This window comes from Dasypus novemcinctus, chromosome 24 (assembly GCF_030445035.2).
Source record: "Dasypus novemcinctus isolate mDasNov1 chromosome 24, mDasNov1.1.hap2, whole genome shotgun sequence".
NCBI lineage: Eukaryota > Metazoa > Chordata > Mammalia > Cingulata > Dasypodidae > Dasypus > Dasypus novemcinctus.
Genome location: NC_080696.1, coordinates 47,781,880 through 47,808,947, shown reverse-complemented (window position 1 = coordinate 47,808,947; position 27,068 = coordinate 47,781,880). Strand labels below are relative to the sequence as shown.

Sequence of the window (27,068 nt, the reverse complement as noted above, 5' to 3'; positions counted from 1 at the left end):
TGTTTCTCTGGAGACCTCTGATGCATTATGGAAACCCAGAGATTCTCTAGAGTGCCTCATGGTACATCCATGTCCAATTGTAAAAAATTAACAAAAGACCACAGCAACCCAGGGACCACCAAAGCTTGAAACGCTTTATCAGGTAAATTACCCCAACCAGCTGAGCTGGCTGAGAACGAAGTGAATATGGAATAGCTAGTGGAAAAAAGAGAAATTATAATATCAACAATGGCCTTGTTTTCAGTTACAGAAATGAGGATTATAGCAGCCATGAATATTTCCTTCCTGGCTTATTATGTGTGTATTCAGTTTGTATAAGGAATGCTGGCAATAGTCAAATTTACAATTTAATCTGTATATGGCAGTATGTTCTGGCATGCTTGTGACTTCTAGAACTAGAAGAGGAATTAGAAGAGAAACCAACATCAGCCAGGTTGATGTTACCAACCACTGACTTTGTGAGTCTTGATTTTGGAAAGAACGTGAGTATGTCCTCATTTTAGGGGGGCAGTTGATCCTTTTAGGGTTGTTCTTATTGGTCTTGAATGGAAGTTTAATTCTGAATGGAAGGGTCTGTGATATGTTTGAGGAAGCAAAGGGAGGGATAGTGCTGGATGGTAGCTGTGGTCTCTGTGTTCCACCCTTGCCCTGTCTTGGCCCTGGCTACTTTTTCTTTTCATCTTGATGAAAAAAAAATGTGCACATTATTGTACTTTTCTCAAAATAAAGAAAACTCTGTCTTATGTTTTACAAATTATACTACTGATTTCATGTTTCGTGCATTGCTAACACTGGGAAATTTCTTACTCCTGGAAATTGTGGGGGCACATGCCCTGGGTACCCCTATGGAGGTCCAGGTATGGGTTAACATGAGTGAATGGCTGTGAATGTGTTCTGTAAACTGTGAAGCATTGTGCCCAAGTGAGGCAGGTTTATGACAGGGGCAGAGCTTTGAAAACTTTATCCAGAAGCCATCTCCAGGTCCAACAACGTGAGAAATCTGCTTGTTCTTGCAGAAGAACTGAGTCTGAAACTGTGCATCTCTACCCTTCAGACCCCTGTCTTTGGAAATGGAGAGCTAGATGGACAACACAGGTTTAGAAAGGAAAAGTAGTTGCTCCTCCTCAATGCTTTATTGGGAGCTTTCAGTGGTTTCTAAGCAGTGGCAGTGACACCCAGACCCTTTCCCAACATGCTAAAGGCACAGGAAAGTAAGACATGACCAGGGTGGGCAGGATAGATGTACAGACCCCTGTGTGACAGGGTGGATGGGAGCCCCATGAGCGGTGGGAAAGGTGGGCATAAGGGAGATGGCTTTGGCAGAGGCCGGGAGAGGGACCTGAGGTACATCCACCTCTGGGCCTTCTCCTGTACTTGTGCTGGGACTGACCTTCTGAGAAAAGGCCAACATGGCTTTTAGTGAAAGTCCACCTCACTTGGTGAGAAAACTCAACTCATGGGAGGAATGGGAGGGTGGATGCTGCCTTCAGAGACTTCTGTTAAAGTGCCAAACCAAACACACTGGCTGAAACAGGAGGGAGAGGGAGAGGTGTGTTCACGGTGTTGGCCCCAAACCATGGCCTGGTTTTTGGGTGTCACTGGCTTGGCTCGGGTCAGTGCTGTCTCAGTCCATGCCCAGGAGAAGAATGAAGCCCTTTTTGATCTTCAGGGGCTTCCCATGGGGTCTTCGGAGCTCCAGCCCACCCAGAGGTACTGGTTAGAAGAGTCAAGTCCTGATGTTGGCTTTGTCCTGCGGAAAAGTTCCCTGGACGGGAGGGAAGGGGAGGCGAGGTCAGGCCCGCTTAGCCCCCAGCACCTCCCAGAATCTGGACCCTGATAGATGAAACAGCCTGGGACTCACCTCAGCTCCTACCCAGTCCCCACAGTTCCATCTTGAGCTCTTGAATCAAAAGAAAAGGCTTTCATGTTTTGTTTCTGTTTTCTCTCGTGCACTCGCTCTCATTTTCTCTCTCCTTTAATAGGGCCATGGCCTCAGCTCACAGCACTGGCAACGTCTACTTCTAAACTATGGAATGTTTTCACACTGACGATAGGATTACTCAGGACAAGGGACAGGGAAGGGCTGTCCGGGTGTTCAAGAGACAGTGAGTTACTGAGGTCGTTGGGAATCACACACCACAGAGACACCGGCAGTCAGACCGAGCCCCCAGGCTTGGCTCTAGATGTATTTTTTCTTGAGGTACCAGTAGGCAAAGTAGCCCATCCCGCCCAGGGAACCCATGAGGAAGGATGCCCCAAAGAAAGATGGGGGTTTCCTCTTGACCAGGCGGAATGCATTGGGTATGACAGCCGAGAGCAGGGTGGTGTGGATGTCGCCGAGGACTTTCCGGAAGGCAAAGCGTCTCTGGACTCTCTCAAAGAAGGACTGCAGGTTGGGCCGGCTGCCATCTTCCCAGTATTTCTTGGACAGTCCAAGAACTTGAGGCGGTGCAGGGTAGCTCCCAGGAGGACGTCAGCAAGGGTGAAGGCACAGCCACAGAGCCACAGCTCACATTTCTGCCCTAGAGTGGAAGAAAGAGGACATGGGGCAGCAGGGGTGGGGGTGGGGGTTGGGAGGAAGTCAGCTCCACTCCCCACCCCCAACTCATTCTTTCCCCTTAACTCCTCTAGCTTTTCCCTGCCATGGTGTTTCCTAATGGTCATTCATTCCTATACAGCTTTTAATAATTTTTGCCATATCCTTATCCTACTTTTATTATTTTTTCTTTAAATCAACTGACTTCTAAAATGCAAATACATATATTTAAGCTCTAGACTCACATATCCAATTGTCTGTTTGACAGTTCCACTTGGAAGTCCACTAGGCATTTCAGACTCGAAGTGCATGTCTAAATTTGAATTCCTGATGGTTACCCCCAACCCATCATACTCATCCCCATTTCACTTACCACAACTCTTACATCCTGTTCCAAATCATCATGACCCCCTGCCTGAATTATCACAATGTCCCCTTAAAAGTTCCCTCTGCTTCTGTCCTTGCCCCCCAAAATCTATTCTCAGCACAGTAGCCAGAGAGATGCTATTAAAATTGAAGGCAGATCATATCCCTCCTCTCTGCTCAGAATCCTCTAATGACCCCCTATCACAGACAGAGCAAAAGCTGAAGTCCTTCCAAGCCCTGCAAGGCCCGATGTGATCTGGTCCCCAGCGACCTTTCAGGCCTTGGAGGCTACTTCTCTCTTCTCCAGTACACCAGCTCCTCGCGCTTCCTCAGACATCCTAGGCACATTCCCTCCTCAGGGACTTCGCCCTCGCTGTGCCCTCTGCCTCATTTCACAGCTATGTAGCCACATGACACACACCCCCACCTCCTTCAGGTCTTTGCTCAAATGTCATCTTTTGGACACCTATTTAAAATTCAGTCTCCCAACCGCAGCCGTCACTATCCCCCCTCCTCCACTTTGTTCTCCACAGAATTACTGCAATTATCGGACCATATATATGGCAAACTCATTTTGTTTATTGTCTGTCTTCCTCTATTAGAATGACAGCTTCATGAGGATTCAAAAGGACAGGCTTTGGTCTATCTTGTTCACAGCTGTATCTCTGCACCTAGAACAGCACCTAGCATGTAAGCATGTAGTAGGTACTCAGTAAATGTTAACTAATGACTGAGTGAGTGAAAAAAAAAATTCCTTATCATTAACAGCATCATTTGCCATAAACTATATACTATGAGAAGACAAAGTATATTAAAACAAAACTAATGCTATTAAATTCCAGCAGGATATCACTGCCTCCCAAACCTGAGGCAAAACTTTTTTTTTCTTTATAAAAGAAGGGGGCGGGTATCAACACATATTATTATAAAAGAGTTAAATACTAGTATCACGCTGAGACTTTTTTCTTGATATAATCAAAAGAATTGGAATGGGAATAATTCTCATTATCTGATTTTATGTTATTTATCCCCCGGTTCTCTTGCCAGCTAAAATAAGCCCACATATTTAGGAGGCACTAGTTTGTGTAACATGCTTCTCCCATTGTTCAGATTTCATATGGAGTTCCTTTAGTCCCTATATTGCCTCTTTGCTCAAAATCTTAAATTCTCCCCACCCCCCTCTACTAAACATTAATGTCCAAATTCCTTCACCAGGCATTCAAGGCTGTCCAATAACCTAGCTCCAATATACTTTTCTAATCTTGTCTTCTCAGGTATCCCCCATCTGTCCACTGTTCCCCACCCCTGTAAATCAAGTCATGCTCTATTCAACCCCGGGTCTTTGCTCCTGCTGTACTGCAAGCTTAGAATGCTTTCTCCTCCACTTTTGGTAAGGTCTGCTTCCCCGGCCAGCTTCTACACCTTTGAACAGGCTGTTCCTTTCAGCTCAGAAATTCCATGAATCTAATGCCCTGTTAAGCTCCCCGCTCCCCCTCCCCCGCCCCCTGCCATCCAAGCCAGAGCCCCCTTTTCACTCTGTGTCTTCTCATTCATTCATTTACTCATTCAACAAATGTTTGGTAGTATGAGTTGGACATGAAGACATGACAAGACATAATGCCTTCCCTCAAGTGGCTCACAGTGTCCTCAGGGAAGGGGATAAAATGTAATGAAAACTGGAATCAGGTTTAATCAGAGTGTGTTTTCCACTATTAATCTTCAAGATGCCTATTAGACATCCCAGGGGAGATGACAAGTTGGCAGTTAGGGATCCGAGTATACCTAGCTCCGGGGGAGTCATCATACAGGGTGGTGTTTAAAGCAAGAGAGTGAGAGCAGACAGACTTGAGGATAAGACCAAGGGCTAAGCGCTGGGGCTCTCCAAGATTTAGACAAGGCCCAACAAGGAGAGACTAGCAAAGGACCATGAGAAAGAGCAGCTTGAGGGGAGGAGATGAGCCAGGAGAGGGTGGTCTCCTGGAGGCCGGGGGAAGAAAGCATTTCGAGGAGGAGACAGTGCTCGGCTGTGTCCACACGCTGTTGAGGTCAAATAAGGCAAAGCCTGAGAATTGCCTCCTGCATTTGGCAACTAGTGACCTTGACAAGGCAGAGTAGAGTGCTGATGAGGACAGACTGATTGGAGGGAGTTCAAGAGAAAGAGGGAGGAGAGGACTGGGAGAGGGTGAGCCAAGATGATCTTTGAAGGAACTTTGCTGTAGTGGGCAGGATAGGCCAATAGTTTTAGACAGGTCAAGAGTGTTTTGTTTTTTCTCTGCTGAAGTTAGGAGGAAAAGAACATTATGTTGATGGAGATGATCAGGAGAGTGGAGAGAATGATGTGAAGTCTCTGAGTGGATGAACGTGGATGGGATCTGGTACACCAGTGAATGAACTGGCTCTAGCTAATGCAAGGATAGTTCTTCCTCAGTAACAAGGGAGTGCATGGTGCCATCCATCATTCATCAAATCTAAGTTGTCATCAAATGTAAGACAACCAGAGAGAACAAGTGATGCCAATTAAATGTAAGGAACATCCCAATTTCAGAGATCCTAAAATGTGATCTAACAAAGCGCATCTTAGAATAGATTGAATAGCGTGTATATGGGCACTAGAGCCAGTAGGTGGGTCGTTACAAAGAGCTCTTCAATAATGCTTTGATTTTCTCAGCAATATAGTAAGAAAGCTGTCAGTTCAGGGTGAGGATATGGAGAAACATTTGGAGGGTGAAAGAGAAAGGAGAAGGTAGACAGAGGGGGAGAGGGGCAGGTCCAGGCAGCATCAAGGCCCGTCTAAAGGCAGTGGCCATGAATACAAACTGAGACCAGGCAGCACCCTGTGTGCTTCCCAGCCACGTTCAGTTTCACAGGTGCAGGCACCAAGTAAGTGGAGAGTCGGGCTTAGGCTGGCTTGAGGTTTTGGAGTATGATCAAGCAAGAGAAGGAGCTGAAGGAAGCAGATGTGATTCAAGAGATTGGGCTCCCGCCAACCACATGGGAGGTCCGTGGTTCGGTTCCTGGTGCCTCCTGAAGAAGACAGCGAGCTGGCAAGATGGGCAGGCGTGGCAAGCTGACACAAGATGATGCAACAAGAGACACAAGAAGAAAACACAATGAGAGACACAGCAAAGCAGGAAGCAGAGGTTCCTGGTGCCTTGTAAAGAGGACAAGCAGGACAGTGAGATGGTGTGACGGGCAGGCGTGGCGAGCTGACACGACAACATGACCCAAGAGACACAAGAGGAAAAACATAACAAGAGACACAACAGAAAGCAGGGAATGGAGGTGGCTTAAGTGATTAGGCACCTCCTTCCCACATCAGAGGTCCTGGATTCGGTTTCCAGTCCCTCCTAAAGAAACAAGGAAGATGAATAGACACAAGAAGTGCAAACAACAAGGGGGTTGAGAGAGATAAATAAATTAAATTAAATTAAAATAAAAAACTGCAAAGGAGCTGAAGGCTTAGATAAGCGAGTGTTTGTACTGATGGATCAGGGAATTACAGCTGCATAGTTACGGCGGCACCTTATGGTGGGAGGGAGGGACAGTGACAAGGGGGCAGCCTCAAGGCTACCAGAGGGTAGGAGGGCTGCTGGAGTTTGGGTTCTAGAATGAGTAAGCTGAAAAGGAGGAGGTGGCGATAAGGGAGTGGGAGAAGAGGATGCTTGAGACTGAGGTTCTGGAGAGTTTGCAGTTCCTGGCAGAAGTGACTGAGCGAAGGTAGGGGGAAAGAGCAGCAAAGAGAGGGAGGGGGTCAAGAAACAGAGTGGCCAGGGTATCTGAAGGGTCGTCCACCTGGGTATTGGATTACAGCAGGGGTAGTGCTGGAGGGTGATGACGAACCAGGGGCTAACACCTTTGAAGAATGAGGAGGAGGGGTCCAGGGGTCAAGGTGGTGGGGTCCAGGGGTCAGGATGATTGTCGTGTATGTGGGGGAAGGGCATGATGATAAGAGATTCAAAGCCAGGGGTAGCAGTGGGAGGGGAATAGTCCGCAAGTGGCAATGAGGAGCAAAGAAGACCCCTGTCCACCTCAGGCCCATGGAAAATAATTTGATCACAATGAAAGAGGGCTGCAGGGGAAGCCACATACTCGGGGGGAGAGGATCCGAAAAGATTAGGCGGAGGTAACAGGGTAGAAAAAATGCACAATATCAGGGAGTTAACTGGACTGCAGAGGAGAGTGTGTGTGTGGGGGGCAATGAATAGAAGCCAAACTACCAAGAGCAAAAATGCCACTTGAAAGGACTTGACCTTGATCGTAGGGTCATCGGGATCACTGTGTTTTATAAAAGTCACTCTGGCAATTGTGGCAAAGGGTGGACTGGGCAGGGCGAGGAATCCAGGATACCAGGGAGGAGGATGGTGCAACAGGCAGAGAAAGCAGAGGGGACAGAAAGGAGCAGGCCAGTGTGAGAGACATTTAGGAGGCATGGCCACAACACTGGATGGCGGCGGCGTCCATGGCCTGAGATGAGCCCCGAGGAGGAAGAGCAGGTTCAAGGAGGAACGGGAGGGGTTTGTTTTGAACCAGGATGAGCTTGAGAAGCCTCATGGGCTGGGATATCCCAGTGACCCCGGGACATCACCAGGCCAGAGCTTGGCCCTGGCTATTATTCTGGGGCGTTATTCCAAAGACTCATGTTGGTAATTTAATGTCACTGTTCCTTGCTATTTGTCTCCTGTCCTTACGTGCATGTATCTAAATAATAACAGGATAGCATTATGATTAAGTAGTTGAAGCATATATAGCACTTCCTTTGTACCAGCTGGTTATAGAGTACTTTACATATGGTTATTCCCTTAATGCTCACAACCCTATGATATAACATGCTTTTATTATCTCCGTTTTACAGATGAGGACACTGAGGTACAGAGAGGTTGTGTAACTTGAACAAAGCCACACAGCTAGTAAGTGGAAGAGCCTGGATTAGTACTCGGACCATCTGGTTCTAGAGTCCATGCTCATAACCATGCCATTCACTGCTTCTTTCCACGTATGCTGAGCTGGCCCATGTGCAGTGCTGCTGCTGCGTGCAAGGAGTGCCATGCCATGCAGGGGTGTCCCCTGCATAGGGGAGCCCCACACACAAGAAGTGTGCCCTGCAAGTAGAGCCGCCCAGTGTGAAAAAAGTGTAGCCCACCCAGGAGTGGTGCCGCACACATGGAGAGCTGATGCAGCAAGATGACACAACAAAAAGAGACACAGATTCCTGGTGCCGCTGAGAATGCAAGAGGACACAGAAGAACACACAGCGAATGGACACAAGACAGCAGACAATGGGAGGTGAGGGGGGGAAATAAATAAATAAATCTTTAAAACAACAAAAAAAATAAAAACACTGTGCTTGTGTTTGACAAGCTCCCCCAGCCACAGATGTGAGTATTCACGAAGCTGCGAGTGCAGGAGTGCACGGTGCGTGTACTGCACATATTTGCATTCCTGAGGTCAAGGCCTAACACAGAGTAAGACGTGAAAGTTCAGAACAAAATTTAAAGAAAGGCTGTAGCAAAGATGGTGTGTAACTGGGAAAACGGAAGGCAGTGATGTGGAGAGAGAACTCCAGGCTGGAGGAGCTGCAGGAGCAAACGTGGGGGTAGGAATGAACTGGGCATGCTCAGCCTTCCGAGAAGAGACCGCTTGAGAGCAGGAAGAGTCAAGGCCAGAGAGGCTGGTCAGCCTGGACGTCTGACTGTGGCATGAGGCCGCACAGCACGTCCTTGAGCAGGGAAGAGGTGGTGTGGTGTGGTGGGCAGCACCACCATTACTGTCACCGCCACACTGTCATCGTCGCCACCCTTTATTAAACACCTACTGGGCACTGATCTGAGCACTCTACATGAATTGTTTCATGCAATCTCGCAAGAACTCTCTGACGTAGGTCCTGTGTTACCCCCATCTTAGAGATGGGAAACAGATCCAGAGGGGTGAACTTGGCTTGTCCCAGGTCACTCAAGTAGTAAGTGGTCAAGCGAGGACTTGAACCCTGATCTGTCTGACTCCATAGCCCATCATCCCAACCATCTGGGAGAAAAGAAGCTGGGACGGGCAGGGGCAGGGTGGCCTGGGTGGGCTCCAGCATCCACCTGCCCCAGGGTGGCACCCACCCTCATTCTCGAGCTTCCTCTTCTCCAGCTCGGCCTCTATCTGGTCCAGCACCATTGCCAGCTCCCCGAGGATCTTCTTCAGGTAGCTCACGTCGTCATGCTCTAGGATCTTGGCCTGGGATAGGACAGGCAGGAGCCAGAGGGCCTGGGTTGGCCTCACTGGAGCCGGGGATGATCAGGGATGGTAGGAGCTTGGCCTAAACTCTCTTCTGTGAACTCAGCCTCCAAGAGCACAGGATGCCCCAGGCTTACACGGCACCCTCGTCTGGTGCTCGTGACACTCCTGTGAGCTTGGCTGCCCCGCCCAGATCCCTTTTATGGGGCGAGTACACTCCTCCAAGTGTACTGTACAAACAGCCAAGGAGAAGCTGCCTTGCCCAGAGATACTTGGGAGGTTGTGCCTCTCCCCTCCCCAGTAGCCTGTAGCCAATGCCTGGGTGACGTGGGGGGATAAAATCCTGGCCCCTTGCCTCAGGGTGGATCAACCTTGCTGCCCTTTATGACCCAGACTTCCCTGTGGGATCAGGTGGAGGTGTGTCCCTGCTCTTCCCTCCCTTCCCTCCCGTACAGGACGCTCCTCAGAGCACCCCATCAATACCTCACCTGGCCAAGTACCTATGTGCAGGGACCCAACCAAAGACATGAAGAAATAGAGCTCCAGGGCTGTGTGACTTTCCCAAGGTCATACAGCCAATAAATGACAGAGGAGGCAGGATTTGGGAAGCAAGCCGCTGCTTTTGCTATTTCATGTCAGCTGATCCTAAATGTAGAACCAGCTTCTCCCAGGTGTTCTTCTCCATGGAGAAGTTGGGGTGGGGAGGGGAATCAGAAGGCCCGGAGGCACTCACCATGAGCTTCTTCTGTTTGGAAAGGTAGGGCTCGGAGAGCTGGGGTACCTCCTCATGGTCCAGTTTCATAAGGTCCGTGGTGGCGTTCGCTAAGTGTCCTGGGGAGAGAGCAGGGAAGACCCCATGCCTCCGACACCCAGCACCTCCCTCCTCCTTCCCAGGCCAGATTGAAGTAGGTTCCAGCCAAACATTGGTCAGGGAAGTAACAATATCAACACCAGTGCTTAGAGAGCACTGCAGACTGTGTCACAGGGATGCAGGAGATGGCATCCCAACTTAGGCTCAGGCAAGTGGGAGAGACACACAGAGAAAGCTCTCCAGCTTTCTGGAGATCCACGCTGTGATGAAAGAATATCAGAATGCTGTGGGACCCAGAGGGCCACCAGCCTGGGACACGAGGGGTTGCGGACTTCGCTGAATAGGAGTTTGCCAGAGATGGATAATACCCTAAAGCTGGACAAACGAGTCCTTCAAGTATCTCCTTCTTTCACAGTGAAGAGACAGGTTCAGAGAGGCTAAGTAATAGCCCTACGTTACTAAGCAACAGGTGGGCTTTGAGTGTAGATCTGACCCTCATTTACTGTACCCCACAAAAAAAATCTTGCTTAATGCAAGAAAATACACAAAAGGCCTTTGGTGCCTTGAACTTTTCTTCTGGTGAGGCAACGTCCTTGAAGACGTTTAAAGACATTTAAAGACGGCAGAAGTCAAGGGCAATGGAAAGTGGGTCAGTGATGGGATTCAAGGCAGCATACTGAAATAATCAATGGGAGAAAGGAAATGCCCTATAAACTAATTTTAAAAATTAAACTAACTGTAAGCTGTGGGTTTTGTAAGAATGAGGTGGAATGAATAAGTGGGATAAGGTCCTGGGATCCTGGACATCCCCCAGGCTCCTCAGACTCCTCCTTGCCCAACCGACCTCATCCTCTTCCCTGCTCCGCCTGCTCTTTTCAGTGTGTTCCCCTAAATTGAGGCACCTCCTCCACACACACCAAGCCAAGCCAGATGCCTGAGTATTATCTTCAACAGCTGCTTCTTCCTCCTCACCACATAAAATCAGTCCCAGTTCTTTGATTCCTCCACCTTAATCTTTTTCATATTTTCCCATTTTCAACCTCCCCTCTTCAACCCTTAGATTGTCTCTTAGCTCAGACTCCATTAATCCCTCACCTGGTTGATCTTCATTCACCCCCTTCCACCTCCACTCTCTCCAGTCCAAGCCCCTCTCCATCCTTCTGCCAGGTAGGTCTTCCTCAGACACACCCTTGGTCATTTCACTGGCTGCTTAAAATCCATCCCTGGCTCAGTCCTTGCTGTCCCCAGGTAATGTGCAAGCTCATCAACTTGCCTTAAAAGACCAGCTGGGGGGATGGATGTGGCTCAAGTGGCTGAGTGCCCACCTCCCACATGGGAGGTCTGGGGTTCAGTTCCCGGTGCCTCCTGGAAACACAAAAACTAACAACAAGCAAAACAAATGAGGAACCCAACTCAGGGAAGCTGATGTGGCTTAGTGGTTGAGTGCCAGCTTCCCATATACAAGGTCCTGGGTTCATTCCCTGGCCCCTTGTACCTCAAAAAACAAAACAAAACAAAACAAAACAAAAACACACAAACACCCCCCACACACAGGATCCAGCTTCTCTCCTTTCCACCTACTATATCTTTCACCGAGTTCACCCAAATGTCCTCATCACTAGAAAGTAGTACATGTCAGCTATTCCTCATGCTTGCCATTCCCTGAACATGCCAGGTCATTCCAAACCTCTATGCCTTCACTCACTCTACTCTTTCTTCCTGGAATACCCTTCTCCTCTATTCCTGGAAACTTTTTCCAGACTCAGCTAAAGATCACCTCCTCCATGAAGCCCTTCCTGATTCTCTGGGAGGTCTGACCACTGAATGCTTTTGTGCCCAGTGTACCTTTTATAGACTTCTGCCAGAAGCTGCCATGCACAATTCCATTCACATTGTAGTCTATTTGAATGGTACCCCCTACACCTGTGCAGTGTACAACCTGTACAGCTGTACATGAAGACTTTGGTGCTAATAAACTTATCTCTGGTTGTGTGTTGCTCTCCCTAGAATGCAAGCTTCTGGAGGGCAAAGGCTGTGTCAGATTCATCTCTGTGTCCTTGAAACCTGGCACAGAGCAGGATCTCAGTGAGTACTGAATGAATGAAAGGATGAATGAATGAGGTGAGTGAGTGAATGTATGACCACACTTGCTCAGCCTCTACCCTCTGAGGTTTTATATCCACCTCCCTGTCTCCTTGCCCGATACAAACTCCAGGAACGCACTCCCAGCTCTTTCAGCGTTGGGGCTATATTAAGTCGCATTATGTTTTATGAATGTGAAGGTCAAGTACGGCGTCCTCCGGGGCTGCATGGGTAGCTCTGTTCAGACTCTAGGAGGGCAGGCCAGGCCAAGGGAACAACTCAGACCGATTGGGGTGGCTTCCACTCATTCTGCACCTGTGAGGCTTGTCCCCACTCCACCCCGAGCTGGGCAGGAGCCCTGAGAACCAACTTCCTCCTCAAAGGAGGAAGCGAGCTGGGCCTGCTCTGGACTCCCCCTGCCTCCTACGCACCTTCAAATGGCTGAAGACAGGATGGCAGCGCACCTCCAGCCCCCAGAAGCACTTAGGGGTTGCTTGGACCCTACTGCAAGTCACCGTCATCGCTCACCCCGACAACAGCCTGACCCTCCTAACTGTCCTGTCCGTTCTTCTCTCAGCTGGAAGAATGATCTTTGTAAAATGCAGACCTGATTTATGTCACTTCTGGTCACTGTTTCTCCATTGCTCTCTGGATAAAATCCAGATTCTACCAGATCTGTCCCCAAATTCATACCACGACCATTTCTACCCTCTTTGGGCTACATTTCAATTTCAACCACACAGGGCTTCCTTCACTTCCCGAAACACAGCATGCCCTCTCCCACCCTGACCCTGAGAGGCGCATCCCTGCCCCGTCCTCGCCTTCTTGCTCCCACTCATTCTGGGATGTTGCTGCATTTAGGAAGCCTCCCACAGTCCCTGGGCATCTGGGATGGACATCTTCTGTGGTTCTGCAGCCTCCAGGCTCCCCTTAGCTTAACACTAATTGGTACTATATTTAAAAATGTTTAATTAAATGATTTTTAACAGGTTATAAATGCATACTCATTAAAAATTCAAATAATAGCAAAAAGTAAATCCCTCTCCTTTCAGTCTTCTATTCCTTACTTCTGTTCCCTAAAGGCAAACAGTCGTCAGTTTCTTGGGTATCTTTCCAGAAATATATGTTTGCAAATATCTGTGTATCCATTTCACTTCCATTTAAGTACAATAATGACAACACACTAGACATGTATTTTTTTGCCCTTTTCACCACTTGCTAATATATCTTAGAGAGCATTCCTATTGCCTTGAGAAAAAAAAATAGCTGCACAGTATTCCATTGTAATGAAGTACCATAATTTATTTACCCAGCCCCTAATGGTGGACAGCTAGGTTATTTCCAACTTCATTCTATTACAAACCATGATGCAACGAATATCCTTGACCATACTTGTGGAGGCAAATGTCCAAGTGTACCTGCAGTATATTCGCTGAGGAGTGGGCCTTTTTATATTTGCTATAGAGTGCCACATGGCCTTCCTGAGAGGTTGTTGAAATGTACTTGGTCCTGCATGGTAATCACCTGGTTCCTACCTGCACCTACAAAACTGAGAGAGCACTTTGTATCTGTCCCCAGCCCTCTGCCCAGAGCCTGGGCCGTAGGAGACCTCCTAAATATTGGTGACTGAATGGGGCAGGACAGCATAAATAAGTCCCATGTCTTGTTCAAGGGGACTCTAAAGGGATGTGGCTGAGTTCCATAACGTGCCTCCTTCCCCAACCCTGGACATCAGCCTCGTTCCTTGGGGAGGGGGCAAGTGGCCATTTACTGAGCACATATTTTCTGTGAAGCAGCTTCACATCTCGTCTGTCTGTGGGACCATGGTGTCTGCACAGAGCCTGGACAAAAGTCTGAAAACATGCTGGTGGATCATTGATTCAATCCCCATCCCCTGGGCAATGGGAACAAAAGGATGAGCTGGGCTCTGGGTACGTCCAGGCTGGTGGTTAGGACAGTAGGCAGGTAACCCTTGGAGCAGAAATCAGAGACCCTGCTAGGGGCTTTGCCATTTCTGGACATTCATCTTTGGTGACCCCAACCCAGCTGTCACTCAGTACCCCCGGCTGTCTACCACAACCCTGACACCCGGAGCCCCTTCCCCGGCTCTGACTCCATGCTCTTGTGAGGACAAGACAAGCATCTGGGAGGGGGCAGACAGCCCCCCTCAGTCTGGGATGGCAGGACAAGAGCAGGGGGCCAGGGAACTGGGGGTGAGACAGAGGCTGCCAGAGAGGGAGTGAGACATAGAAACAGGCGGGAAAGAGCAAGCAAGAGACACCTAGAGACTGCGAAAGACAGAAGCAGAATGAGAAAAGATAAAGAGGGAACACAGAGCAGAGGCACCCAGAGCGGGAGACAAACAGGGACAGACAGACGGGCAGAACGAGGTGGGAGGGGGGAGCCGGCCGAGAAAGGAAAGAAAGAGACCAGAGTGGAAGGAGGGAGAGGTGGGCGATGAAGGGGGCTGGGGGAAGGTTCTGGGCGGGGCGCCCCCCAGGCACTCACTGCGGATCTCGGCCGTGGCGTACTTGGGGATCATGGAGTCGGTGGTGAGCTCGGGGTGCAGGATGCAGCCGTGCGTGTAGGCGTCCATGGGCAGCGCGTCCAGCAGCTCGCGGTACTGCAGCACCCGCGCGTGCTGCGGGCTGCCGGCCTCGGGCATCAGGGCCACCACGTGCTCTGCGGGGCACCGCCAGGCGCTGGGCCGGGTCGGAGGTACCCTGCCTCCCCCGCCCCCCGATTCAGAGACGCCAGCCTCGGGCCCGCCGCCCACCCCCACCCAGGCTGCCGGAACCGCGGGGTGGCGCCGCGCCGAGGGCCCTGATCGCTGAGGAGGGGGCTGCGCCACCCCCGACCACCTCTTCTCCCCGGAACCCTGCCCAGCCGCCCTCCCAGCGGCTCCTCTCAGCTTCAGACTTGTTGCTGGGCCCAAGCGTGGCCAGATTTCCAGAGGCTGGGAACTGGGGATGCCTTTAAAGGGAGTTCTCCTTGGTTTTTAAATGTTGGCAACTAATTCCTGTTCTTTTTAAAAAGTCCGCGTCTCCACGGCTGTGGCAGCCTCTGCGGCAGGCACTGAGCTCCTGCAAGGTGCAGTCTCGGGCTGCGGTCCCTGGTGCTCGGCCACAGGAGCCCAGGAAGACCTGGGGGCAGGGCGGGGGAGGACGCAGGGAGGCCCAGAGCTCTGGGCGGTCCTGGGCGCCCACTAACTGGCCACGTGACCTTGGCAAGGCTTTTCTGACCCCGGACTTCTGGACTTGGAGGCCATGAACTCTGCGTCCAGTGGGCCCTGCCCACGTCTGTGGGGATTTCTGGGCCCTGCCCACGTCGTGGGGTCCCTGGGAGATCTGGGCTCTGTCTGGGGGGACCGCCAGGGGTTCTGGGTCCTGCTCGGCTGTGGGGTTCCCCAGGTCTCCGGCCCTGCCTGTGACCTCAGAGTTCCCTAGCCCCATACAGCCCCAGGGCTCTTAGAGGACTGTCGGGGCCATGCTGCTTCCCTCAAGTACCAGGGAGGGGTCTGTGGAGTCCCCAGGCACCTGTGGCAATCGGTGGCCCTGCCTGCGCTGTGCTGTTCCTGGGAGGCATCTGCTAGCTGCTTGCAGCCCCACCGCTCCTTTTGGGGGAGTCTGAGCCCTGCCCATGTCCACAACTCCCCATGGTTCTGAGACCCCGTTTGGACCTGCAGGACCTGCCAGGGGTCTGTGGCCCTGCCTGTGACTCCCGAGTTCCTAGGGAAGGGGACTATGGCCCTGGCTGCGTGGGGGTGGGGCGGGGCAGGGCGGGGATCTGGGCTAAGCTGCTTCTCTGAAGAAGGGGTGTGTCCATGTGTGTGAGTGCAGGGGTCGTGTGGAGCCCTTGGGGACCTGTGGCCATGCCTAGGCTCTGTGGTTCTCGGGGCGCAGCTGAGCCCTGCCTGGAGCCCACGGCTCCTCCTGCCCGCGGCCCCAGTGGTTCTCGGCGCGCCTCCCCCGCGCTGGGGCGCTGTCTGAGCCCGCGGGCCCGCCGCGCGTACCTCCCGTGAAGGTGCGCTCCACGTAGTCGATGATCTGGTCGTAGTCGCTGATGATGTTGCCGCGGTGGATGATGACGGGCACCTCCTCGCCCAGGTTGAGCCGCATGAACCAGGGCTCCTTGGGCTCGCTCTGCGGCAGGCTCACGTCCCGCTCCTCGCACGCCAGCCCCTTCTCGGCGATCACCAGCCGCACCTGCAGGCGCCAGGGTCAGAGCGGGGAAGGCGGGAGCACACACGGGGACACTCTGCCCAGGCGGGGCAGGGGCATGCGGGGAGGGAGGTCAGAGGTCACACACAGGAGGGCACACTGTTGCTTCCAGCTTGCTCTTGGGTACCTGGGGGGGAGGTATCTTCCAGGGGCGTGTGCCTGGTGGCAGGGACAAGGGGCAGTGCCTCTGGGTGGTTAAAGACCTGGGTTTTACAGTTGGATACATCTGGGTTAGAATTCCTGGCTCTTCTGTGTGAGTTTGGGCAAATCCCTTGACCTTTCTGAGCCTTAGTTTCCTTATTTGCAAACTGGGGTATTAACAGTACCAACCCAGTGTCTGGTACAAAAATGTGCTAAATTCATGACTGTCATTCTCATGAGTGACACTCAGCCTGGCCCCCAGGGGTAGAGCTGACTAGGAAATTCACAGAAAATTTTATCATCATCATAATAAATAGCCAAATTTCTCAAATCATTTGGGGGAACAAAGTTAGGTGAAAAATAATTTTTCCAACATCAGTCCAACACTTCCCATCTGGTTGCCTGGTTGGATGCTCACAACAGCCCCCAGAAGAGGGCAGAGCTGGGAGGAACTCCCTATTTTTCTTGATGAGAAAACTAAAGCTCAAAGAGGGCAAGTAATTTTCCCAAAGCCACATAGCAATTTAGCATCAGGCATAAAACTAGAAGCTTTCTGTGCTGTGGGCTGCCTCCTTCCCAGGGACCCTGGGCCCTCCCCCTCCCCCTGCTGAGTCTTTCTCTACGTCTCCAGGGTTTGGGCTGAACAGAGTTCAAGGAGGACTTTGAGACTGAGGGGTACTCCTGGCCTGGCCCCATCGTGCCTGAGCTGGAGGTCCCGTTTGGAAACACCTGATCCGACTGCCCCTGACTTGTGGCCCGAGACTCAAAGGGGATGGACTTGTCCAAGTTTCCCCAGCCGGAGGATGACAAGTGACTCCACTTCCAGCGGAAAGGGAGGGCATCCCTGGGAGAGGCAAAGTCCCGTTGTCCTTGAGCATCAAGGTCCTTCCTCACACCCCGGTGGAAGCTCCTGCGATGGGGCATCCTCAGTCTCCCTCCTGGGAGCCAGGAGTCAAGCACCCCGAAGAGGCGGCGTGGAGTGAAGGTCAGTACCTTGGACAGGGCACAGGCGCTCGGTTCAAAGTCCAGCTCTACCACTTCCTTGCAGGTTGGTTTGGACGCGCATCTTTCCCTCGCTGTGCCTCAACTGCCTCACCTGTCCAGTGAGAGTCCTACTAGTGCTTCCTCGAGACGGCTGATGTGAGGCTTAAACGCGGAGCTTCTCGGGAACAGGGCCAGGCTTTAGCGGCAGCCAGACCTGGGCTTGGAACCGCTCTGCCTCTTAGCTTCCGGGTGACCTTGGGCAATTCACTCAGCATCCCCAATCCCTCGTTTCTGTGAGTTGAGGAATGTAACCCACTCCTTCGAGGTTGGTGTGAGACTGAAATGGGTGATGTAGCTAAAGCCCTGACACAGGGGCTCTATTATTATTATAACCAATAATATGTGGATTCTAACATGACTATTACACAGAACGCTCCTCCTGCCTGGCTGACAATCGGGAGTCCCCATGCCCCAGGCTCACAGCTCACATGGACCCCCCCCTTCCCTTTGGCAAACCGTGAGGAGTGAGATCCACAAGCAGGGCCTGCCAGCAGAGTCCCTAGGCTGGGAGGCAGGGACCCTGCTTCTGCCTTGGCAATACTGTGTGACCTTGAAGCGATCACAGCCCCTCTCTGGGCCTCCATTTTCCCATCAGTAAAATGAGGAGAGCCCTGCGCCGTGGTGTGAGCATGCGGGAGAGAGCTGGCCCGGTCCCTCTCCTCTGGAGTGGGAGGAAGCGCTGTTTCTGTCTGAGAGAGAAGGAGGAACGGCTGCTGAGAGCAGCGAGCAGCTCCAGGGTGGCATCTGTTTGCAGCTTGTTGTATGAGTGTGCAGGTGTGAGTGTGAATGTGTGCACATGACTGTGAGTGGCAACGAGGTCAGCAAGCGTCCATGTGTCTGTACATACATGTGTGCATTAGTGAGTCCATGTAAATGTAAGCGTGTGCACGTGTGTGCACGTGTATGAGTGTGCATGAGCAAGAGTGCATGTTTGTGTGCATTTGTTGCCATGCTCTGGAAAAACCCCGATGCAACTGAAGCTGGACTTAGAGAGCTGTAGCGGGAGCAGAGCTGCCCCAATCCCCAGCTCCCCTCAATCCGTCACCCTCAGGCCTCAGCTCTCAGGCCCCGCCCAGTCATCCTGCCGCCAGGCCAAGCTGGGACCTCTGGGTGACTGGGTGGAGACAGAGGGCAAACCTGGCCTTTGTCCTTGGCAGATCCAGACACTTGGCCTTCTCTCCTGGCGGGGCAGCTTCCCCAGCAACCACTCGGCCCTGTTCTGAGGCTCCGGTAAGGATGCGGGGTGGGGTCACTTCCTGGGGATGGGACTATCTTAAGAGGCAGGGCAGTGCTGCTGGGAGCTGCCTCCGGGTCACCCTGCAGGTGCTGATGGTCAAGGAGACTCTCTCCTTTAGCTGAGCCGCAGGCCAAGGCCGTGTGCCATCCTGCAGGGGAGGGGAGGGCATGCAGCCACCAAGGCCAGCTGCCATCTCTGCCGCCTGCAGGCTCGTCTGGACTTAGGTGGCCATTACTCAGTGCGGCCAGACATAGGCATCCCTGGGTAAATGTCTTCCCTGGGGATGCCTGAAACTCCCCCACTGGTGTGTCATTATCAGGGGTTAGGGACTGTCCCTCCCCCGTCTAGGCTCTTGTTCATGAGACAACTGTGTTGGCCTCATGGACATCCCTGCCCTGCCATTCAGGTGCTGTGTGACTTTGTAAAAGGCACTTAGAGTCTCAGAGCCTCAGTTTTTTCATCTCAAATACTTTCTTTTCTTAAAAAATGTGGCATTTTAGGTTTACAAATTCATCACTTTTCAACGTTTACTTATTGAATGCCTACTATAGACCTGGTCTTGTTCTAAGTGCTGGAGAATCAGTGGTGACAAATTAAAGCTCCCTGCCCTTCAGGGAGCTGACAGTCCAGTGGGGACAGACAGACATAAGCAGTTAAAATTATATGGTGGGGAAAGAAAATAGCGGTGGGTGGTGGTGATGGCAGCACACATTATGAGCATAATTACCACCACTGAATTATATATTTGAATGTGGTTAAAAGGGGAAATTTTAGGCTGTGTATATGCTACTAGAAAAGAAAATGTTTAAAAAGCTATAGGCATGTACAATAGTGAACCATAAAGTGCTACAGTTAATAGTATAATTACAGTAATATTGTTTCATCAATTGTAACCAGGGTACCGCACTAATGCATGGGGTGGGGTACGTGGGAACTTTGTATCTTCTGCGGGATTTTTCTTGAATTAATAACTTCTCTAATCAAAAAAATTAGTGAATGCCCTGGAAAAAAGAAGAACTGGACAGGGGGAATGGGGGTGCTAGAGGGTTGCAGAGTGGGTGGCAACTGAAAATAGGGTCATCCGTCAGGGTCAGCCTCTCCGAGTTGACATTTGAACAAAGTCTTGAACGAGGGGAGGGAGGAGTCCACGCAGGCATCTGAGGGAAGGGTGTTCTGGGCAGAGGGAATGGCCAGTGCAAAGACTCCGAGGCAGGAGCATGTCTGATGTGCTGGAAGGCCAGGGGCCGGTGTGGCTGGAGCAGAGTGCACGGGGGAGGCTCGTGCACAGGGGCTTCCAGTCGAGGAGCCTATGTCAAGGGGTCCATGATGGATTCGGGGGCTCCTTCCGCTAGGGCAGGAGAGATGGCATGTTTATTTCCGGTAATCTCAAACCGACATTTAGTGTTTTTTTCAATTGTGAATGTCGGCGACAAAGTGCAGTAATGTCAGCAGTGCCTAGAATATTGGCACCACTAGAAGTCACAGATTTTTTTTTTTTTATCACTTTACTGTTGTTGCAGTTACTTCAAAAGATCATTTCCACTCATCACGACTTCAATATTACAGTAGTTAGCTGAGTGGCCACTGGGTGGCGTTTTATAAAGGGTCGAGACAGAAACAGATATCTTGTTATAGAGCAAATTTGTTTTTAAAATGTTCGATAGCCATACTTCAATATAATGTAGCTTCTAATCTAATAATCCTATGTATTTTATTTTATTCAATTAAAAACATTATTCAGAAGGAGCGGCTGTGGCTCAAGCAGTTGAGCACCTGCCTCCCATTTGGGAGGTCCCGGGTTCGGTTCCCGGTCTCTCCTGAAAAAAAAAACAACAACAACAACAGCAAAAACCAAGCAAAACAAATAAAAAAACCAACTCAGGGAAGCTGATGGGGCTCAGTGGTTGAGCGCCGGCTTCCCACATCCAAGGTCCTGGGTTCAATCCCTGGCCCTGCTACCACAAAAAACAAAAACAACTAAACAAAACAAATCATTATTCTGAGACAGCCGTAGACTCCCCCCACCTGACAAGGGGTCAATGACCCAAGCAAGATTAGGACCCTGCGCGGGGCCGGAGGCCATCGTGAGGACTCTGGCTTTTACCTGGAGGGACCTGGGGAGCCACTGCGGGTGTCTGAGTCGGGGACGGGGAGTCCGGTGGCGGCTGTCCCGGTCAGTTCTCTCCTGCGGGCCTCCTCTTGGCGGTGGGGGTGGGGGAGTGAGTAAGTGCAGCCCATCCGGGGCCGGGGGGTAGTGCCCAGGGGCTCGGAAGGCAAAGTCAAGGTGGGAGACGGACATCACGCCTCCTCTTGCTTTCCTCCCGCCCTGTCTGGTAGGGGCCCAGGAGGCCGGCGCCGCCCGAGTGGCAGGATCAGAGACGGCCTCTTAGCCCTGGGGGCCAAAGCCCGGGCCAGGGCCTCCCCGCAGGCACACCTGGGACAGGGATGACCCAGGGAGGCTCTCGCTCTGGTCGAAACAACAACAGTAGCTAACTCTTACTGAGTGCCTCCTCTGTGCCAGGCACTGTTCTAAGAGCTTCACACATCTTAACTCATTTAATTCTTACGACAATCCCAAGAGGTAGGAACTGGTATTGTGTTCATTTTACAGAAGAGGAAACAGAGGCACAGAGATAGTGAATAACTTGCTCTAAGTTACACAGCTGGTGAGTTGCAAGTTCTGCCAGGAGAGGGAGAGGGGCAGGCTGTATCAAATGTCTGGTCCATTTTTCTATTGAGGAAACTGAGGACCAGAGAGGGTCAGGACTTATCCAAGGTCACACAGCCAGTTAGTGAGGGTGCCAGGACTAGAATGAGGCCTCTTGACTCCCTGCACTTTTTGCTCCCCTCCCCAATCTCACCCCTCCGAAGGAGGAGAAGGCTGGCTGCAGGAGCAGTCTCGGAAGAAGGCTGGCATTTACATCAGGCCTGTAAAGCCGCCACCAAACGCCTTGGCCCCAAACCATCACCTGTGGTGGTGTCTGAAAAGCCATCATTAGCAGGCATTTTTTAAGGCACCGTGTTAAGTGTGTGACGTGCATATGGTCACATCACTCTGAGGTAGGTACTGCTGCTACCCCCAAACCTAGAGGAAGCTGGGCCTAGAGAGGTGAAGGCACTAAGCTGGGAAGTGGCAGAGTTGGGATTTGACCTTGTGTCTGGCCGATTCCAGAGTGCATGTCTTTAACCACCACCACCCACATTTAGTGAGCACTTTCTAGGTGTTGTTCTAGGCGCTTCACATGGATCTATTTGCTTCATCCTTACAAAGACCCTGTAGGGGAGGACTAGCATTATTCCCAATCTGCAGATGTGGATAACTGAGGTCTGAGAGGTGAAGCAGCCCGCCCGAGATTACCCAGCTTGTCCGTGGCAGAGCTGGGATTGGACCCAGGGAAGTCGAGCCCCGAGTCTAGGCTCTTAACTGTCTTGCACCCTCTGCGTCTGGAAGGGCCTCAGAGTCTCTACGGGGCTGCCATCACACCTGGAGGTGGGCTATTTTCAGCTAGCCACGGTGTGTGTGCCACTAAGGACAGGCTCTCCGAAGGTCTGCATTGGGATCAGCTTGTGTGTAACTAAGACCCTTTAGGACTGGAGGGAGGGAAGAGAAGCTATACCCTCTAAATTCCCCTAGAATTCTGCAGGGTAGCCTTCCAAGTCCCCTTTTCCAGATGTGGATGCCAAAGCTCAGCGAAGTGAAGTGACTTGTCCAAGGTCACACAGCTGGTAAGTGGTCAGGCTGAACTCAGGACTGTCTGGCTGCAAAGACCATGTCCTTTCTGCCAGGCCATCCTGCCTCTAGAACCCAGCATAGGCCCCTGGGCAGGGGGAGGACCCTGGCAGAGGAGGCAGGAGGGTGCCCAGGCTAGCTTGGTCACAAGTGGGGTGCAGTGGGTGGACCCACCCCCGACTAAGGGGCGTCCTCAGCCCTGAGCTCGGTCGAGTTGGAGATATTCTGTGGAGGGAGGAGCAGGCGGCTCCCCCACCTCCTCCGCTGCCCCAGCCACTGCAGCCTGCTCCCTAGGCGTGGGCGAGAATCTGGAGGGCAGGAGCCAATCTGATTAATCTCCAAGCCCCCAGCTGCTTGAACAGGGCCTGTCGCATAGTAGGGCTCAGCAAGCCTGTGCAGAATTCGTGGGAGTCCCCGTGTGACCTTGGTTGACCCAGACCCTTCCTTTGCTGATGACACCCGTGGTTAACTGAGCCTCGACCCTGCTCCAGGCACTGCCACCAGCACTTCTTTTTGCATCATCGCATTGAATTCCCCTCACAATAGCCCTCTGAGGAACGTGCTGCCATCAGCCCCGTTTTACAGATTATGAAACTGAGGCTTCAGAGCAACAAAGGGACCTATCCAAGACCCCACAGCAAGTTGGTGGGGAAGATGGCTCTCCCACTGTGGACTGTCTGGCTTCAGAGCCTAGACACTCACCAGGGCTCTAGAAGGGTGATCTGAGCTGTGTCAGCATTGCCTGGGAGCTCGATGGAAATCAGCGTCTGGGGTGCACTTCATACTCACTGAATCAGGGTCTCGGGGTGGGACCTAGTCATCTGTGTTTTAGCCAGGATCATGAGGCGAGTCTGAGGCACGATCAAGTTTGAGTAATGCCATACTCAACTACATTACATTCAACAACCCTTTTAGCAACCCTGAGAAGGGGCTGCAAGTAGAAGAACTAGCTATTATTATGACGCCCATTTTCCAGATTTTCCAGCTGATGAAACTAAGGATCACAGAAGGTCATATAACCAACTGGTGATCCTGGACCAAGACTCAAACCCATGTCTTTTTGTCCCAAGACCCTTTCTCTTCATGGAATATATTTCTCCATCTGGAAAATGAGCGAATGGAACTATAGGATCTTCTAGGGAGAAGAGGAGCCAGAGGGTCAGGTGGCAGATGCTGTTTAGGTCCCAACAGGACTGGGCCCTGGCCTTGGTCCTGATTTGAGCCCAAAAAGGGATGCCTCTCCAGGGTGGGAGATTTCGCGCCTAGAGGTGCCCCGTCTCAGAGGTGCAGCCCCTGTCCCTCACCCCCAGGAAGTGGGAACCCCGATAACTTAGCACCAGGATGGATTTCCAACTGGCCCCCAGTTCCCCAGGGTCAGAGAAAGGGCTGAGAGGCTGGGACAACCCCTGTGCCTTTAAGAGCCAAACATAGATTGGACGGCCCAGCCGAGCTGGTCTGAGGGGGTGGGTTAACTCCTTCCTTCCCAGATCAAGATAAGGAGGGCGGACAAAGCTGGGGACAGACACTCCAAGCCCCAGATAGCGGGAGGCCCCCAGCCAGAGCAGAGGAGCAGAGGGGCGGTGAGGGGCCTGCAGTGGCCAAGGCAGCAGTGTGGAGGGGGGCCTGCGATGGGACTGCTGGGACTAGAGGCCGGAACCCAGCACTCTGCCCTTCCCACAGCCCCCTCCCAAAAAAAACCCCAAAACAGGCCACCTTTCCAGCAGTGCCCATTGCCTTCCCCTTGCCTTTGTCTCTCTTCTCAGCCCCCCAACAGGCCCGGTCTTTCTGGGAGGGAAAGAAGCAGAATGGATGCTCCCAGAATTGGGGACAGTGCTCCTGGGGCCCAGACAGAGCCAGTCACCTCCCGGGAGAGCAGCCCTGGGACCCCAGCATTCCCCATCCTCCAGGGTTCCCGAACCCCAGATTCCGCCCTCCAGCCTCTCGCCAGCCCTCGGACCCCTCAAGCGCTCCGGGCTGGCCTCCCCCACGCCTCCTAGCCACCAGGGCATCCGTTCCCTGCTCTCTCCGGGGTCTACCTTCTGCGAGCTGAAGGACTGGGTCCAGTGGTACAGAACCAGGCTCTCCTTGGGCCAATGGGCGGGGCTGGCCGCCTCGGGCGCCTCGGGGGCCTCCACCGGCTTGGCCGCATCGCTCTCCAGGGCCGAGATGGGCCACCAGCTGCAGTTGGTGGGGGTCAGGTTGTTGGGGGTCGCCATGACAGCCCCGGATCAGAGGGAGGATGGCAGGCGGCTCTGGCGGCGGCGGCTCTCGCCCAGCATCACATGGCCTCGCCGAGCCTGCCCCTCTCCTTCCTTCCCTCCCTCCCTCTCGGTGAATGTCATTACTTGCTGGGCAAGTGGGGGAGGGGTGGGGGGATCCCGGGAGCTCCCTCCCTCCTCCTCCTCTGGGCCCGCCCCTGGCCCGTGCCAGAAAAGCCACCGGTCCCTCTTAGTCAGGCTCCCAGAAAGGGTGCTGGGAGCCATAGAGAAGCAGGCAGTGCCCCCGAGTAGCTCATATCTGGCCAGTCATGCTGCCAGGAGAGTCCACCATTGTAAACGCATCCCTGCTTCACGATCTCCTCTAGGACAACTGGTGTCAGAGAGAGCTATTCCTTTTAGAAATTAGAGTCTGGAAACAGCTTATCTTTCTATGAAACTGGGATATTGTAACTTTCCCCCTGAAGGATCTCGAAGGGCAGAGGGCAACAAACTGATTTATTTAAACAACACTACATAGCGCTTACTGGGTGCCCAGGCACTCTTCTCAGGCTTTTACAGCTATCAACTCATTTAACCCACATGAAACCCTATTAGCTCCATTTTGCAGAGGAGGAAACTGAGGCCAGAGAAGTTACGTGACCAACCCTAGTAAGTGGTAGAACTGGGGTTTGAATCATGCAGGCTGGCTCCAGAGTCTCTGTTCTTAGCGACGAGCGCACGATAATATGATAGCAATAACCGCCACAGCAAGCATTTATCAATCCAAGCACTAACATGCATCATCTCATTTTGTCTGCACAATAAGCATTTTTCCCAGATGAGGTAGATGAGGCTTAGACAGGTAAAGTCTTTGGTCCAAGGTCACAGCTGCACCCCAGGAGACTGAGGCACAAACACAGGAACCCAAAGAAAACCTGCAATGCCTTTGCTGTAATATGGTTTATCCTAAACATTCACGGGAACTTTACATGTCCCTCAATACACTCATGCTACCCTTGCTATAAACAGCGTGTTTTAACTTATGTACCATTGAACAAAGTGATGCACCAAGAAGATAAGCATCTCAGTTTGCATTGGAGATTTAGTGATAAATAAGAAAGACACTGCTCTGCTCTTTGCATTTTTCATCTAGCAATACACCTTGGAGAAAGTCTCCTATTAGCATACAGGTCTAACCCATAGAGTGTACACTGTATGGCTCTACCATAATAAATTTACCTAACAACTCCTGTTGATGGACATACATACTGTCTCTAATCTTTTGTTACAAAAATAATACCTTATTCATATATACTTGAGTATAATCTGTAAAATATAATACACTCCTAGAAGTGGAATTGCTGAACCGAAGGCTATCAAAGGATATGTCTTTTCAGGTACCAGAGCTGGGGACTGAACCTGGGGACCTCGTAACTGGGAAGCCAGTGCTCAACCACTGAGCCACAACGGCTCTCCTGAGTTGGTTTTTTTGTTTTGCTTGTTTTTTGTTTGTTTGTTTTTAGTAGGCACCAGGAACCAAACCCAGGACCTCCCATGTGGAAAGCAGGAACTCAGCTGCTTGAGTCACATCTCCTCCCCAAAGGATACGTCTTTGCCAAAGTTCCCTCTGAAGAGGTTATGTCAATTTATACTTGCCACTAATAATCTAAAGTGCTCATTTGCTACAGGCTTGTCACCAAGGCATATTTTAAAACTTTTTTCTTTATGAATCTATGGGTGAAAAGTGTAGTTTTTATTTGTATTTCTTTTTCAAGATTTATTTATTTCTCTTCCCTTCCCCCTTCCCCCGTTGTCTGCTCTGTGTCCATTTGCTGTGTGATCTTCTGTGTCCACTTGCATTCCCGGTGGCACTGGGAATCTGTGTCTCTTTTTTGTTGCATCACCTTGCTGCGCCAGCTCTCTGTGTGTGCGATGCCACTCCTGGGTGGGCTGCACTTTTTTCACACAGGGCGGCTCAATGAGGGATGCACTCCTTTCGCGTGGGGCTCCCCCATGTAGGAGACACCCCTGCGTGGCATGACACTCCTTGTGTACGCACGTGAGTCAGCTCATCACAAAGGCCGGGAGGCCCTGGGTTCGAACTCTGGACCTCCCATATGGTAGGTGGATGCTCTATCAGTTGATAGATGCTTCCCATCTTTTTTTTTTTTTGACCATTATAACAAATTTCAAACATGAAAAAGTAAATAGCTTAATGAACACCCATATATCTATTATCTAGATATAATGATCTTAAAATTTGTCACATTTGTTTAATATCTAGGTGGTTGAAGTATTTTGATGTAAATTATAGACATCACGATATTTCACCAACTAAATATTTCATTGATGATCCTTGATTGAATCAATTACCAAGGGTTGTAAACTGGTGCTTTTCTAATTTTGTTTGCATTTATCAGCTGGCGTTCTTTATTTGAATTTCATTAATTATGAAATTAATTGACCATTCTTTCAAATGTTTAA

General features: G+C 51.4%; 1 protein-coding gene across 1 annotated transcript; it reads right to left on the bottom strand.

Annotated features, from left to right (window-relative positions):
* Window positions 1–1,096: 1,096 nt before the first annotated feature.
* GDAP1L1 (ganglioside induced differentiation associated protein 1 like 1) lies at window positions 1,097–24,813 on the bottom strand. Its single transcript, XM_058287130.2, is given in 7 exon segments — window positions 1,097–2,436; window positions 2,439–2,522; window positions 9,007–9,121; window positions 9,855–9,952; window positions 14,523–14,696; window positions 16,027–16,219; window positions 24,423–24,813. Coding segments are annotated over 7 exon segments (1,101 nt in total). The 5' UTR covers window positions 24,603–24,813; the 3' UTR covers window positions 1,097–2,179.
* Between the last annotated feature and the right edge of the window lie 2,255 nt (window positions 24,814–27,068).